This window comes from Indicator indicator, chromosome 30, assembly GCF_027791375.1.
Source record: "Indicator indicator isolate 239-I01 chromosome 30, UM_Iind_1.1, whole genome shotgun sequence".
NCBI lineage: Eukaryota > Metazoa > Chordata > Aves > Piciformes > Indicatoridae > Indicator > Indicator indicator.
In genome coordinates, this window is record NC_072039.1 from 5,756,451 (window position 1) to 5,773,848 (window position 17,398).

Genomic DNA, 17,398 nt, shown 5'->3' on the forward strand with positions numbered 1-17,398 from the left:
TGTATGATTTAATATGCTGGAGACAAAAAAAAATAGTGATAAATACAAGTCTCATTGTGACAATAATGACTACAAGGTACTATTGTGTAGAAGCAGTGAACTTCATGTACTTTCTTAGCTATCAATCTTAGGGAAAAAAAACTCTGTGCTGTAACCTAAGCTCATTGCATTGTCTTTAGAAAACAGAATCCTCTTCCAGAAGCACGGAAAGCCAAGCCTAGCACAAATGGGAACACATTTAATAGTGATCTCACAAGCCCAAGTACGAGCACAACCACCACCCTGCTCCTAGGCAGAGGGTCACATTTGGAACCCTTTGTAGTTCTGTTTGACTCGGGCTGTGAACTAGAAAGATGTTCAGCACGACTGAAAATGGTTAGCTTACCAAAGTTGTTACAATCACACCTATCTGAGGCTAACATACAATGTTCCACTTCAACTCACAGACTTAGACATGGAGACACCAAGTATTTATAGAAATATCTACAAACTGCAACTGCCTCTTAGGGTTTTTTTTTTACTTTTTTTTTTTTTTTCTCAAAGTATCAGCAGGCTGACCTTTAGAGTAAGGGTTTCATGACAAGAGGCTGCCCCACCCAGCCCTCTCAGGTTTTGTTTTGCATACACTAGATTGCTCTTTTGATATTGCTACTTCTCTGCACTTCTGCTTTTCTAAGGAGCACACTCTGAGAAACTTGGGCAAAATTGCTCTTCAGCTTCTAACAGAGTCTGGAGAGAAAGCTTTAAGCGGAGCCTTAAAGTCCTACATTATCAGACTTACTGTTTCACCTCTATTAATATCTGACATGAAAAGTTTTTAACAAGGGAAAAACAACGCCATAACATCCTTCAGTTTCAGGTAGAAATGGAAAATTGGAAATTCTACACTCTCCAACTGCCCTAGACAAATGAAAGTGTTGCTCTAACAAGCAGCATCGAAGCCCTTATGTTAGGATTGAGCAGAGATTAAACATACATGGAACACATACAGCATTAACAGGCTGAATGCTAGCTAAGTTAGAATGTTAAATAAAGCTAAAATCCTTCCACTTATCCTGGTTATTCTGCAATCAGTTTGCAAAAACTGAAATTAATGGAAGTTCCTAGACCCTCAAAGCTATTTTGCCTTCATCTGAAATGTAAAAGGATAGTACCAGCTCTGTCTCTGAACTACTTATTAGTCTTCACTGTGAATTTCAACGTTCCCCAGATTAAACAGAACATGACATGGAAGGAACAAAACTAAAGGATGAGACAGTTATTTAGAGAGCTAATCTAAAGATGAAACTTGCTTTTGAAGGTGTTAGGCTCAACAGTTTCAGCTGGATGTACAAGTTAAATTGGCCATCCCTTTGAAGGATTCACTAAGAGACACAAAGAAAATTCTGCATTTGCATCCATCCACTCTTGTGGTTTCTCAGATTCTGTTCTCTCAGAAAGCAATCATGTCCTAAAAGATACTGGAGGGCAAGAACACCAATCCGCAGAATTTGGCCACAAGGCCATTTTCAAAGCAGACGCTTGAAGAACTTAGGGAAGTGGTATCCAAAGATCATTTAGCATTGTAGAACTGCTTAAAAGTTCTGAAGAATTGGGTCTGCTTCCAAGCTCAGCAAAGACGAGACTGACAAATTTAGTCATGAAACTCCTACTGTGGCCAGGAGTCCTTGGTTTGGTCCTTCTCCACTTGACATTGTAGGCAACGGAACTGAAGGTGTTGGAATCCCTGACGACTTCAATAGGAAGGGAAGGGCAGCACAGGTTGGCTGTCCACCCTGTGTGCTTAAGGTCCTCCACTGTATGAATAATCTGCCTTGTTGTGCATCACCAGCTTGTTGTCTACAAAGTAGAAACTGTCCGACTGTGTCTCGTAGGGATGAAGGATCATCTCCCGAACTGCAGGGGTAAAAAGGAAAACAATCATGTCAAGGAGAAGCCCCTGCTGAGGCAACACTCTGCCCTGGGCTTCCCTTACATTTAACAGCATTGCTCAGACATTAGCAAACTCTGAAGTTAAAAACCGAAACAGGAACCTACCCAAAACCATTTGTTGACAGTATCTTTTAAAGCACTCAAGCACAATCCAGACAGAAGGCACCCCACAAAGTGTAGGTGCCCTACCTAACTTCAAAACAGCAGCACACTAGAGTTTGGGGTTTGGTTTGGTTTAAAAAAAAAAAGTCATAAACCAGTGAAGTCCAAAGACATTTGTTCTGGTGTGACAGTGAGTGCCCAGCAGCGCAGCACTGCATGTTCCACAGACTGCAGAATCAGCGCTGACATAGGTGATTGGGAGAGAGGAGAGAAAATAAAAGTTATGTTTGTACTAAACCTGAAAGCTCTCAAGCTATCAATACAGCATATCAAACATTAAAACAGAACATAACATTTAAGTCATCTGTTTATTCGATGGCTTTTAATCCTGGGGTGTTTTTTTTTTTTGGTTGTTTTATAACACAATTATCTTTTTGCTCGCCAACACTGATGCTTCCCTTTTATGGGTTCAGGAAAAAAAAAAAAAAAAAAAAGGCAATTTCGTAGTAGGTGACAAGAGACATGCTACTAGAAAATGAAATCTGTATTACCACAGACACAAAACTTCCTGGAAGGATTCTACCCTCCCCACTTTCTACAGACAGCTTTTAAGACAGGGCTTCCTCAAAACCCTTTAGATTGACATCACTGTGTGGTAACCCCATAATCAAAGAGAGCTTACTGAGGTCCTCAGAGAGCTGGGGAAACTCATAGATGTGCTCACAAGTGTTTTTACTGCTGGGGATGCAGAACCCAAATTCAAAATCAAAACTCTTCAGCAGCTGATCCCGGAAATAGTGCCTCTCAATCATGCGGAAGTTATTAATGGGCTTGTCCCCTACTGTGAATTCCACCCTGAAAAAGAAGGAGAAGACTGAAATGAGATTTCTTCCTCAAGCAAGATTTGCAGCCATTCCTGAAAGGCAGAAGAGAGCTCTTCTAAGAAGGAAGGCAAACAATGTCAAGCAATGGTACTGACCAAGTTACTGTTGTCTTGTTTTCTCAAAGCGTGCTACAGGGACACAGCTTAGCATCACAACTCATAGATCATACCTTATTTTGGTTCTTTTTACCCAAAAGAAGAGACATGCAAGACAACTTTGCAACCTTAACTCTTTACTAAAGGAAAGATCCTCCTATACTGGATGGGAACTTCACTAGATCACTCACTGTCGCTTCTTATCATGTTGGATTTTCACACAAGTTACTTTAATTCTTCTGGTGGGATCTAAAACCAAGCCAGACCTACAGAAAAAAAGGTCTCTCTTCTACAGAAAATGGTCTCTCTTCTGTTCCTTCTTTGTAAGTGGCAAAGAGGAACAAATTTCAGCCAGCACTGTGCTCAAGTTTCTCTTACCTAAAGAAAGATTGGTATTAGCTACATACCTTACAAGTAAACCAGGAAGACACAGTTATTAGTTTGGCTCAAATCAAAAGTTGGGTATTTACCATTTTAACCAAATAATAGCCAAGGAGGTGCTTGTTGATACTTTCACTTCTCTTCCAAAACAAAATAATCCACACCTCTAAGACTGGCAGGAAGCAGCACCATGCAGCCTTGCATTTTCATTCATTTGCATCATAGCCAAATGCTGAATTTTAATCAACCTCTCCAAAATACTTTTATCCCTCCCCTCTTTTTTCTTTTAAACAAAGCTACTGTCCATCAGTTTTTGGGAAGGACACACTTACTGCTGAAGGGCTCTATCAAACCGCACTCCAACTTGACTCCAAACTAATGATTTCTATACACCTGAAACAAAGAGGTTTGTGCTGGAAACTACAACTACTGCTCCATTATACTATTATGGACTTAATGACACAACAGCAACAGGCCTAAAGCTCTTGATTAGATCTACTAATTTAAATTTCAGTCAATGTACACAAAAAGAAAGATAACAAAGAACCTGCCACACCATGACCCAGTATCTTCCTAAAATCTCCAGTGAGGACAAAGCAGCCCACCAGCCTGCTCCTCAGAGGGCAAGAAGAGAAAATACAGGCTGAAAATTGCACCTCCTGATGCATGCTGTTTAACTGCAGAGAAATCTGAAGTTAGGAGCAATGATCAGTTAATAGTAATAGTGTAGTTAGTAGTAATTACTATTAACTTTGACTAAAGCAAAAATACATTCTGTCACCTGCATTCCAGTAGCAATACCTTTGGCCTAAAGCTTTACAGAAAGATACTTTAGGTGCCACATTTTGGTGTGGTTTACAGAAGACAGACAAATCCAAGATTCTGGTGCATAAAGTGTCAAACATGACTTCACCATCTCACATACATCTATGGATTAATGTTTTTTGGGGAATGCAGTGTGGAATTCTGCAGATAAATTTTCCAAAGCTGCTGCCAGAGCCTCTGACAAACAAACTATAACATGCAGAAAATAGCTGGGATACTTGGATATTCTGTACACCTTACTTTGTCCCTTTTAGCATTAATCTCTTCAGCTCCATCCGTATTCCTGAGGTAAATAAACAAGCTGAGGGGATGGAGAAAGCAAAACATCCAGCAAAGATGTTTGGAGATCCTCATAATAGCAAAAGATTCGCATTAAGTCAACTTTCTGACAGGATCAGCAAGCAAAAGACATTGTTTAATAAGATTTCAGTTGTTTCCTGTACTAGAAAAAGTAGCCCAGGAGCAGCTCCTACTTACGTGGCTCCCACTTGCCGAAGTCTAAGAAAAGCTGGAGTGAACTGGTAACGGACAAACCGCCCAGCATTGGGGTCAATGTCCTTCTTGTCATTGTGTTCACGTTCTGGAAAAGAGCGAAGCACAAAGCAAGCCTCTGTCACAGTCATCTGAGAAACAGAAACTCTATGGAAATAGTTGCAACTGTACATTATGGAGGCTGAGAAACCAGGAAACCATCCTGACAACATCTAGTGATGTGCTTACCCTCTTCCTAGCCTCTCTAAGGCATCCACTGCTGGTCACTCAGAGACAAGATGGCAGGACTCTGCCACCTTTGGTTTGATACAGTCCTCATCTTCTGAAGTGATTTACTGCTCATGCCTCTGATTCAGGATGGCAGTGTGACTCTCAAAAAGCCATTTCACCCAGCAGGTCTGGGCTGCTAGCAGTAAGCTACAAAAAACTTCCTCTCACCTGCAGGGAGGTGGGGAAGATTTAACTGCTTGATCAAGATGAGAACAGTTGCCCTGGGTTTTTATTACCACTGGCACAGGTAACACTTTGATGATTATACCTGAAAAGTCAAAAAGCAAATTTTTCAGTTTGGCCAATTTGCACAACTGACAAAGTTTCTCCCTTTGGGAAATCCAATTTTCCTGATTCCTGAGTGAAAGATATTAGACTAACAGTTAAACTATGTATGGGGGGGGACTCCTAGCTGAGGAACAGCCAAGAAACAAACACACAGTGATCTCCTCCTCCTCTGCTTCTGTTTACAACATCCATCTGTCCTTTCTCATTGCAGATGGCAATTGTAGGAAGACAGCAGCAAGGAGTTCTGTTCCCTGTTCTGCTACAGGGGACACCTGAATAGTATTTCTGCTGGGCCTCCAGCCCTCTTGCAGTTGATAGCATCTGCAATTGTGGGGAAACGTACTGAATGAAAGGAGTGGGACAGGCAAAAGGAAGCACATGCTGGCATTTGTTTGCTCATGACAAGAGCACTTTGTGTGTGCACTCACCTGAAGCTGCTGGTTTGGTGATTTCAAACAAGACTGTGCCAGATTCCATGTCCCGGATTTTGAACCTGGTGAAGTCTATCTTGTAAACATTTTCCTCTGGAGTACACAAATAATCTGCAGAGGAAAGCAAACTCAAATGAAGGCTGCCCAGAATTACCAAGTATTTTGGGTTGTCCTTTGGAGGCCACGAGCAGCAGTAAAAGCAGCCCAAAGGCATCTCCACTGCTGCCTTGGGTTTGATCCCAAACTGATGTCTATGAAGACAGCCTCAGTTCTGAATGCTTACGCCACCCTGCTTGGACAGGACAGGGAAAAGGCTTCTCTTCCCAGCACTGGGAGGTCATCACCTTTTCCCAACCCTGTGCCAGCATCTTCTGCAGCCATTTCCCTTCAGGGTGCTGAGAATAGTCAGCACCTCCACCAAATCCTGCCCTTTTCAGTGTAAGAGGCTTTGCCTGTTCTAAGAACTGCCCTCTGGCAGAACGCGAGTGCTAAGCAGCTTTGGGAGCACTAAGCCAACTGCACGTAACTGGAACAGGAGTATCCTCCCTGTGCCACCTCCCCTACCTCCATCCAGACCTCCAACAGACAAAGGACAGCCTCTTCCCACCACTGATGATTGTCCCACACAGGGATTTTTTTTTAACTCAGTGCTGAAGATAGTGTTGAAGCCTTTCCTCGTATCAGGAAACCAGTCTGGGAAGAGAGCCCTTCCCTGCTTCCACCACAGTTGGCATCTTTGGGAGAAAGTGACTGCTTCAGCCTTGCTGTGCCCTCAAGACAGCTTCCTGGCCTGGGCATCAGGCTCCTCTGTGGGAAAAGGGCAATGGCACTTCATCTGACTGCACACACAAGCATGGATTGAGAGCAGCTCCAGTAACTTCCTTTATGCTGACAAACCTAACTAAATGGTGTATGCATGCACGCTGGGCTAGCTTTTGAACTCTGCACAGTGTAGGAGACTTGTTTTGGAGGTTCTGTGGTGAAAGTAGTAGTTTAACATTCTAATTCTAAGCCCCTTCTCAGCTGCTAATTCCTGTTGTTAGTCTGAACTAATAATTTATTTCTGTCTGCTTCCCTGTTTCTAAAATTCAAATGCATCCATCCACCTAAGGCTTATTCACTGACTATGAAAACAAGCTACTGTGTACTGCATGACCACACCTGCCCATTACAACCCCTACTCCAGTACCAGTATAACAGCTCTGGTACCTACATTATAGCTGGGGGTTATGGCTCATGGGCAGTGGTTTGCACATCCCATAGTTAAGGAGTTAATAGAAGATTGCTGTGGTGTAGTTAGAGAACGTCCCAAACACCAAACATTGCAACTACCAGACAGCAAGACCCTTGTGCTGGAGTCTGTAATGACAGAGGAGGGCAACAAAGCTGGTGAAGAGTCTAGAGAACAAGCCTGAGGAGCAGCTGAGGGAACTGGGGTTGTTTAGCTTGGAGAAAAGGAGGCTGAGGGGAGACCTTCTTGCTCTCTACGACTACCTGAAGGTGAGGTGGGGGTTAGTCTCACAAGTAACTAGCAATAGAGGAGGAGGAAATGGCCTCAGGTTGCAGCAGGGGAGATTTAGGTTGGATATTAGGAAAAAAAATACTGGGTGGTCAGGCATTGAAACAGGCTGTCCAGGAAGGTGGTGGAAGTCACCATCACTGGAAGTTTTCAAAGAATGTTTAGATGTGGCACTTCAGGAAATGCTTTAGTGGGCATGGTGGTGTTGGGTTGAGAGTTGGACTTCATGATCTTAGAGGTCTTTTCCAACCTTAATGATTCTATCATTGTGTTCCATGAAATGAGTTATCTCTATAGCAAGAGACAAAGCTGGCTGGAGTCAGCACTGTGGAGGGTTGCTGTGAGGTGCAGCTGAGCATAAACTAGACACCTGCACTGATCTAGAAGCCCTTTATTCTTTGCAAATCTCCTTAACCTGGAGAAGTGTCCAAGTGCTCACTGGTACAAGGTGTTAAACATGCTCTCTGTTGGGTTCTGCTGCTCTCCATCACCACCACCAAATGGTGAATGCTCAAAGGAATGGGCTTTAAGAGAGAGGACCATGTTCAAAGCATCTCTGGCATTTAGAAGAGAGGCTTCCCTTCCCTACCAACATAACACAAAGCAAAAACAACACCAGTACCCACATTAACAGGAAGAACAAGGCAAAAGCTCAACCCTTTTACAACCACAAGAAGTCTACTGTGGAAGAAATAGCCTAAGAACTGCACAAAATCTTCTTTTCTGTCTTTAACAGTAGCCAAGGAGATGAGTTGGAAATTTAAACCAAGTCCTGGCCTTAAGCCTCACCATCTAGCAATCCTCAGGTACATTTTCTGCAATTACACAATGACTTTAGGTTCTAGCACATCAGCCAGTCCAAATTCTTAACCCATCCCACAAGTTCCTGGCTCCAAGCAGCCCCATCCAAAACACAGACTGACAAAAGCAGGAGCAGATTCCCACAGCTCCAGTTTCTCCTTCCTCAGCCCATGGCTGTGCTTGCACCTTCCCCCTGCTCTCCACGAAGGCAAGAGGCCAGTACCAGCACAGCCTGGTGGTCGCCTGGGAGCTGGGGACACCTTCCCTAGAGCATGCAGGCGAAGTCTGAAGCTGTGTTTCTCTGCAAGTTAATTATTAAGTGTTTTTCCTCCTGCAGAATTCCTGCCCATGCAGCACCATGGCAACAGCTTTATCCCCCTCCTTGGCAGCAGCGTTGCTGCAGTAACGGTGTCCATGACTCATCTGGAGAAGAGAGCCAGGCAGAGCCACCAAAGAGGAGTAAAACCCAGGCAGAATCCCCATCAGGCTCCTGCTCATTGAGATTTTCACCTCTGTACTATATTTTCCAACTCCTTTTGGACTGAAAATATTTTTAATCTTTATTACTTTAAAGGGGGGGGGGGGGGGGAAAAAATTTTTAAAATGCCAGTATCTAAGTGGATGACATCTGGGAAGATTAGCTGCCAGAGTACTGCTGCAATCAAGTGGTTTTTCCTCCTCTGGCAGTGCCCAGTCTCCTAGCAGGAAAAGGAAAGGAGGCACACATATTCCTCTCAGTCTGCACCACATTTGCTTGCTGCAATTCCTGTTCAAAAATCAATCAAAGCAGACACATGCTGGGTTTTTCCCCACATACATAACAGGAGCCTGCGGCTATGCTGGCAGGTCTTATTGGGAATGGGCTGCTTGCAATTGGCAGATACTTGTGTGCTTAGCTGAGCACTGTCAGATTTGCTAATCTCATCCTAGACACACTTATTTTTAAATTACTGTAGGGCCCAGTTGCCCACACTCCCATGACTGACGCACTCAAATGGATCATCTGCTTTCATTAGCCCAAGCCACCACCACCACCATTTGGGGAATGGAGGCAGCATCCATGTCTACTTCAGTTACAGGATCACAGGATATTAGGGGTTGGAAGGGACCTCCAAAGATCACTGAGTCCAACCCCCCTGACAGAGCAGAACCATAGAATGCAGCACAGGTCACACAGGAATGCATCCAGATGGGTCTTGAAAGTCTCCAGAGGAGGAGACTCCACAACCTCTCTGGGGAGTCTGTTCCAGTGCTCTGCGACCCTCCCAGTGAAGAAGTTCCTCCTCATACTGAGGTGGAACCTCCTGTGCAGTAGTTTATATCCATCACCCCTTGTCCTGTCACAGGGTGCAACTGAGCAGAGCCTGTCCCCTCCCTCTTGACCCCCAGCCCTCAGATATTTATAAACATTGATTAAATCCTCTCTCAGTCTTCTCTTCTCCAGACTGAAAAGCCCCAGGTGTCTCAGCCTCTCCTCATAAGGCTCCAGTCCCTTAATCATCCTTGTAGCCCTCCTTTGGACTCTCTCCAGCAGATCCCTGTCCCTCTTGAACTGGGGAGCCCAAAACTGGACGCAATATTCCAGGTGAGGTCTCAGCAGGGCAGAGTAGGGGGGGAGAAGAACCTCCCTTGATCTGCTAGAAGACATAAGACAGCTCAAGCCTCTGTTGGGTGAAGTGGCTCCTTAGAAGAAAGGTAGGCTTGGCCTCTCAGGACAGAATGTCATCTCATTTGCTCAGCTTCCCCTGAAGCAGGTTGTGTCATTTCCCTGAAATAACCAAATAATAGTGTTCTGTCCCTGCATGAGCCCTTGGAACTCCTCTGATTCAGGGCTGGCAGAGAGCACACTCTGAGCAAGGGGTGGACACATCAGCACTGCCTTAGGAAACCCAACAGATCAGCTTTTGGCCAGAAGCAGCCACATTAAATAGTGCAAAAACAATTCCCAGGAAAGAAGCATTTCCTACTCCTTCCAAAGCCCAGTGAATTACCCTATCCCAGACCACCATACCCAAACTCCTCCCAGCAAGAGCTCAACTACTGGGCTGAATTTGTTCTCAAAGCAAAAAGCAAACTCCTGCAACTTGCCCAGACCTGGTATTGACAGCTACTGCTCACTGACACTTTTCCTTCTGGTGCCTCTGCAGCTTCTTTCCCATAATCCCTGCATCACATCCAAAGATCTGCAGCTCACCACTACTAGAGACATTTTCTTTTTCATGTTTTTGAAGAGTCTAGAAGCACAACTAGCAACACTGTGGTGCTGTCAGGAAGCAGCAGAGGTGATGGACTTCCTCAGTCAGTCACAATGGAGTCCTTCATGAATTGTCCTATTGCCTCTGTATGAAAAAACAATTAAAAAAAAAAAAAAAAAACAAACAGCAATCTGTGGCAAGGCACTCAGGAAGAGGCCTCTAGTGTTGTTACCAGGAACTGTGGATGCTCATTCCCTGCTTACAGTTCTGAGGTGGTACCTCTGCTGTCCAATCCAGAGAAGAACCAGTTCTCCTCCAGGTAACTTTCTTCCCCTCCCTAGAACAACCAAGATTGCAAAAGAAACCAGCAAAACAGCCCAGACAATGACAGCAGGCACTGCCTATTCTCCTGTGAGCAATGGCACACTGTGAACCCAGGTGCATGTTTCCAGCCATGTATTTCAGCAAGCTGGCATTACAGAGGAGCACGAAAGGTGAGGGCTAATACATTGCTGGATAGCGCAAGAAGAAAGCTAATGAAGGCACTTTCTCCTCCCACCCTCTTCCTGTTATTTCAGCTATCCAATGGATGAGATTAGGTGTTTGATCCTCATCACAGGAAGCTAGAAGTCCATCCTATATTTTCACATTTCCTTTGCAACCCCTCCACCAAGCACATTTTATCAAGAGGAGTTCACAGGCAGTAGGGTTAGCACTTCTTCCTGTGCTCCTTTTAAGAGCCTCTCTCCTTCTCTGCAACCAGGAGAAAGCACGTGGCCCCTCTCACAGGCTCTACAGATATTTCTGTGGTGCTTAGCAGAGCAACTAAACTCAGATTGGGCAGCTCCTATTTTAAGGCCTATTTCTAGACAAGCATTAGCCAACAAGGTCAGAAGCTATTTTGAAGACAACTCCCAAGACGCAAGCCAGGTACAGCACTAAAACAACTGCAGAGGAATTGTTAGGAACTGGAGATTAGGAGATTATCAGATTGAAGAGTCTCAGGAGGAAGCAAGCAAAAATAGCATGAACCCATGAAGATCCACAGTGCTGACGCAGGACAGAGTACAAGACCTGGAGGGGAAGGCAGGGCAGGGTTCAGGTATTGATATGCCTGCTTAGACAGACGGGGTCCAATTAAAGAAATAAACCATTTCCCTTGCCCTTTGCCTTAGCAGTTCAAGTTGTGTAAAGAAAAGGGCAGAGAAACAAGCTAAGCCAGCCAGGACATGCTCCATTTCTAAAGCCATGGGTTGGATAAACAAAGTCAGTGGAGATCAATGGGTAGGGGAACACCTGCAGCCCCCAGCACAGTGGCAGGGTACTGGCCCTTCACCACAAAAAGGACATTGAGTTGCTGGAGCACATCCAGAGAAGCACAACGAAGCTAGTGAAGGGACCAGAGAACAAGTCTTCTGAGGAGCAGCTGAGGGAACGAGGGTTGCTTAGTCTGGTGAAGAGAAGTCTGAGGAGAGCTTCTTGCTCACTATAACTTCCCAAAAAGAGATTGTAGTGAGGTGGGGGTCAGTCTCCTCTCCCTAGTATGTAGTGGTAGAATAAGAGGAAATGGCCTGAAATAGTAACAGTTTAGGTTGGATATTTGGAAAAAATTCTTTACTGAAAGGGTGGTCAGGTATTAGAACAGACTGCCCAGGGAATGGTGGAGTCAGCATCCCTAGAGGTGTTCAAAAAACATTTAGACATGGCACTTTGGGACATAGTTTCATGGCCATGATGGTGTTAGGTCAATGGTCGGACCTGACAATCTTAGAGGTCTTTTGCAACAGAAACAATTATGATTCTATTGTGAATGTCCTAGAGGAAAGATCTCACACCAGGAGGACCTGATGGGAGTTTTTCTGCAGTGGCATATTCAGTGATCACCACCATGAATGAAGCAGAGGGGTGCAGCCCAGCAGTCACTGAGCTGAGGCAGTCACAAAGGTGCCTGCAGCCTCTACAATGAGCACCCACCTGGCAGCTTGCCTTGCCACACTGCACACCAAGTCCTGTCACACAGCTTACCAAGTTCTGCTTTTTGTGGCAGCCTGCCTGTCTTTAATATTTTTTTAACTAGAGATTTCCAGACTTCACCCTCTCACAATTCGTTTGATCATAGCCCTCCAGGCCTTGTTAAGGAAGGATGGAGCTGCTCTTCCCTCGTCCCCAAGGCATCCAAACACTCTTTCCCACCCCCCTTGTTCATGCTGTTTGCACTCAAAGTCTGAAACTATGTGCACAACATGAACAAAATCAGTTCCCTGTGCTCTTACACAGGACTAAGCCAAAGCAATCAGGCTCTGGCCAAATCCCCAGGCTGACTCCTCCAGCTTTCTTCTTACCTTTGCCATTTCCACCCGGAATAGCAGAAGGAGGAACCCCCCCAGCTGCCAGACCAACACTCTGTGCTACACACACACCATGTGTGCTGCCCTGGAAATCTGAACAGCCCATATTGTACTGCAAGACCACTGAAAAACAAACCCTTCATCTACACAACACTTTGAGCTGTGTTTTCTCACAAAGCCTTGAGAAGGTTCATAATGTATGTGGTGAGGAAGAATCACGGTGAGAGCAGCTTGACACAGCTCTGCAGCAAGAACTCTGAGTATCAACACATCACAGCCCTGGACAACTCACAACAGTGATTCCTTAACCTCCTCATAAACACCCCCAGCTAATCAGAGCTCCTAATACAAAACATTTTCCCAACTGATTGAAGAAAGAAAGGAAAGTCATGGTCCAGGAGTGGATTGGAAGGTTGATTTGGGCACTACAGGGAACCTTGTATGAAAGTCATCCAGGAAGGGTCTGTCCTGACCGACCCATTGGCAGCCCTCTGCCAAGCTGGCCTTTAGATAAAGCTGCTAAAAGAAGTCTCAGAGAAATCCTCAATGACAGCTTGGGGAAGAGATTAGTTTCAGAAATGATTAAGTGTGTGCTCCTTATTTCTAGGTTTTGTTTTGTAATTGTTCCCAAGTATGTAATCGATTGCTTAACCCTTTTGGGTTTGCCAAAACAAAATCAGATTTACAATAAACCTCACTAACAGTAGCTTTGATTTACTGTTCCAGACAAACTGTACAGGTACCTGAGGCTGCAATATGCAGGCTAGTCTCAGAGGCTGAAGCTTGCCTTTATTTCCATATCTGTTTGAAGCCTGGCACCACTGCACGGCAAAAAGGGTGGCATTATTGGGGCTGTAATATCACCTTTCTGCTGACCACTGATGAGTCTAACCCCAAAGAGGGAGGAAAAAATTAAAGCTCTGCTTGAATTAACCTTGTCCTGCAGCTAATGTGGGGGTCACACAGCATGAGCCAGCAAAGCTGTGAGATGCAGTGTGGTCAAAGACAGGAGGGACAGTGCCTGGGAACAATAGCCCTCTGGTTCTCAGGTGGCTCCAAAAGGCAGGACATGGCATTCACAAACACCAGCATCCCAATAACTGCAGATGGACTCCTCCGATCCTCTGGCTGCTTGAATAATTAGTTGCAATTTGAACTGAGGTCTGCCCCACTCCTTTGCTAATCCAAAGTTAATCATGTCCTAAGGTTTTTCCTCTTTTTTGTAAATGCACTTATGTGAGCAAGTGACAAATCTTGCTAATTGCAATGAAAATGCTTCACACACCTTACACCTAATCCAGCTGGAGCAGTGCCAGAACCAGCCCAGCCAAAAGGCCCAGACAGAGGTGCTTAAAAGACATAGAGACGTGGTGTTGAGGGACATGGTTTAGCATCAGACTTGGTAGAGTTGGACAATGGTTGGACTCGATGATCTTAAAGATCTTTTCCAACCAAACAATTCTGTGATATTCCAGGGCAGCACCCCAGATCCATCAGGCTGGATCCTAGTGCCCAAAAATGTTATGGCCCTGGAGCTGCTAGAGAATTTCACATTGAAAGGACACAGCAAATGCAGGACAGTTTGCACAACTCACCCTTTAAGCTTATTAGAAGCACATTAAAAGCATAGCCCAGCTGGCTCTCCTGCCTGGTTACAGACGGGGCTTCTCTGGGTTAGCACTAAGTGTGCTTTTGCCACAGAGCCACATCCTGCACCTCCACCCTCCCAGCCTGAGATATTTCACATTTGCTCCTTTATCAGCTGTACCTGTTGAAAGAGCAAAGCCCAGCTGTGCTTCCTGATCTAAAAGCAAGGGTTTTTCCTAGCCCCCAATGCCAGAGCAGGGCTAAGAGCCTGATTGCACACTGCCTGCTCAACAGGGAGCAACCACAAGCAGCAGCTTGGTTCCAAAGAGACCCAGCTCATCCAGGGCTGAAAGGCAAGTACGTTTGCCCAGTGTATCAGGAAACGTTGAGGAGCTCCACAGCAGGCAGAGTAAGCATAAAATTACAAGATCTAAAAGCCCCAAAAGAGCATCTGCAAGATCAGCACACCTCAGGCACATGCAAGGCACATGGTGTGACGTGGTGTCTTGGTACCACAGGCAGCCATGCCAAGGAGTCCCTTTAGTAACTGGATCCATACTGGACTCCATCAAGTAGTCAGGATTCTGCCTCTTCCTACAAAAGCAGAAACACACAGGCTACTCATGGTGTAAGCATTTCTAAACCACAAATTCCTGCAGTACCAAGCTCTCCTCTAACATGATTTATCCTGGGCTTCATCTGCTGCAGCAACATTAAAGCATGCCCAGGTCTCTGATCAGCTCACACCTTAACTGCAGCATGTCAACAGTGTGAGCTACCGTATTACTGGCCCATGAGTTTGGATAAAGGTGGATTATGCTCCATCTGGAGCAAAAAAGGACATCCAGACCAGGAGGACATTTCTGCTGCAACCCTGCCACCAACTCTCCCTGTAGCTTCAACCATCTGGAGCACCAAAACTTCAGGCATCAAAAGACAGAACTGCTGAAGCAAGGCATCATGTCTGCCCCAACTCAGCATCTCCAAGGGAAAGGCTGGGGCTGGGGCTGAACTTCTCTCCCACAGGCTGGTCCTTCCCCCTGCCTGCAGCACACTCTGCTCAGAGCAGACAACTGGAACACTTTCCCAGTGGTATTTTTGGCAATCTGTTTTCAGGAGCTCGCTGTGGCATGTGGAAATGAGTAAAGGAATGCCCCAAATAATCATTACGTGTTAAGGATCAGAAAAATATTCCTGTATCTTTGCTCTCTGTGCTAAACCCACCAGATGCAAAACCAAGCTTGAGAAGGAGTGCTGCAACACATTCCTTGGTCATAAAATACAATATGCCCAATGTGGATGTATTGTATAACTGTATCCCTAAACACACACTGAGGATTTCAGGTGCAGAGCACATTTGCTAGCTCCCATGTAGCCAGCAGGACATGCAAGTAGTTCCCATGTGCAAATATTACCCACAACTCATCACAGGACCTGACTGGACCTGATTTGGCCTGACCCATCCACACCTCCTGTGCTACCCTCATACCAGCAAGTCTCATAGCAGGAGGGAAGCAAAACATTTTCATGCATCTCACATCTTCCCTGCGCTCCAGAGTGTGCTGCCCCATGGCTGGAAGAAGCAGGTGACAAACAGCTCTCCCAGCCTGGCTCTGAAGCCAGTGACCAGCTCAGCCTTCCCTGTGCCCTGGGAATGCAGGTGGCTACCAGGAGCCATGCACCATCCACAGTGGCCAGTGACACCACTGAGGTGTGAGACCACACCATGAGGTCTGCACACTCTGGGAGCAAGGTGGCCAGGTGCCTGCAGCCCCTCTAGACAGCACTGCCAAAGGCAGTGCCACGCAGGCTACCATGAAGCAAGTACATGAAGTGTTTAATGCAGCCATCACTTGGATTCACCATCTAACTGCTGCTCCTCAAGTCTCCTGGCAGCACGCTTCGGTGCCTGCTGCACAGCTCTCCCTGCTACAGGCAGATTTCTAGGTCTGGGCAGTGAATCACTCTGATGCAACCCAGCAGAGCATCTCTGCTTGGAAAAGGGGACCCAAGGACACTCCAGCCACAGCAGCCCCTCTGTCAGAGAGGAGCCTGTGTAACCCCTTCCTGAGGACAAACACCCAGGCCCCAAAGGGCTCTCCTCCCAGCCTGCTCACCACGCAGAGGCCCACAGGGCTGCCAGCGCACACCAACGCTCACAGCCGCATCCTTCCTCTCCAGGGCTCGTCACGCCGCACAGCCCCAGCCTGTGTCACAAACCCTGCTCCAACGCCACATTGCAGAGCGCTCCAAGGCGAAGAGGAGCACGTCCGGACCAGGCCAGCACCCTCCTCCTCCTCCCTGCCAGAAGTCGTCTTTCCTTGCTCAGCCTGCTGCCTGCAGAGAGATGACCCAAAGGACCCAGGACATATAAAAAGGCTTTTTTTCTGGTGGGCAGCAGGGCAGACCACCCTTGTGCATTGCTGGCACATACCCTGTCCCAGCCTGGCATGCTACAACCTGAACAGGTCCAAGACAGCTGTCCAGCCCCAGCTGAGCTGCTGTACCGAGCACAAGAGACCTTCCAGCTGCATGCTCCCGCACCTGATGGCCCCTGATGATGCTCTGAAGACCAGCAGTGCTATATTGGGGAAGGGGAAACTGCAGGGAAGGTTTTCAGGATGGGGCTGCAATGAAGCCCTCCACAAGTTGCTGGCCACAGATCCAGCCTAGCCCCCAGCCCCATGGCTGTGAGGTCAGTTTAGCTCAGCCCTGCACACAGGGGCACGGATACAGGAGGGTGGCCGGGGGCGGGGGGGGTGGTGGGGGTCTGCTCCATAGCTTGTGCATCCCTGGGATTAGGGGGAAGCATCCCCAGCCCTGAGCTTCACGTCTTGCCATCCTCTGGGGTCCCTGGATAGCACCCAGACCCCAGGGGTAGCACCGGGGAGGACCCTGTTCCCTGAGGTACTGCATCCTCAAACCAGCTCCCTCCTCTGCTCGCCAGTCCCAAGGGGGATGCGTTCCCCATCCCCTGTCACCGCCGCGGGTCGGTCCTTGCCCCCCTGCTCCGCGCCCCGCCGAGTGCCGGGGCAGCCCCCTCCCCAGTACGCACCGCTGGTGACCCGCTGCAGCCCCAGCACATCGTCAGGCCCGATGAGCGCCTTCCGGCCCAGCTCCTCCTCGGTACGAGCTGCCGCCGCCGCCCCGGCCCCACCGCTCTTCTTCACCTTCATGGCCCCGCCGCCGCCACCGGTGTGAGCGGCCCTGGCCCCGCTGCGCTCCGCCACCAGCCTCGCCGCACCGGG

At 46.9% G+C, this 17,398-nt stretch overlaps 1 protein-coding gene across 1 annotated transcript; it reads right to left on the reverse strand.

Annotated features, from left to right (window-relative positions):
* Positions 1-1,783: 1,783 nt before the first annotated feature.
* UNC119 (unc-119 lipid binding chaperone) lies at positions 1,784-17,326 on the reverse strand. The gene is made up of 5 exons (XM_054394384.1): positions 17,206-17,326; positions 5,698-5,811; positions 4,697-4,799; positions 2,717-2,889; positions 1,784-1,896 (listed from the first exon to the last, which is right to left on the reverse strand). The coding sequence occupies exons 1-5, from the start codon at positions 17,324-17,326 to the stop codon at positions 1,784-1,786; spliced, it is 624 nt and encodes a 207-aa protein (XP_054250359.1).
* Positions 17,327-17,398: the final 72 nt, after the last annotated feature.

Bases quoted from the DNA above. Each gene is read 5' to 3' on its own strand.
- UNC119 (XM_054394384.1), bottom strand. From the start codon at position 17,326: ATGAAGGTGAAGAAGAGCGGTGGGGCCGGGGCGGCGGCGGCAGCTCGT. The intron at 2,890-4,696 runs GTAAGTAGGAGC...CTTCTTTTTCAG, and splicing joins CTTCGGCAAGTGGGAGCCAC to GGTGGAATTCACAGTAGGGG. The intron at 1,897-2,716 runs GTAAGCTCTCTT...TTACCCCTGCAG, and splicing joins CCAGCTCTCTGAGGACCTCA to TTCGGGAGATGATCCTTCAT.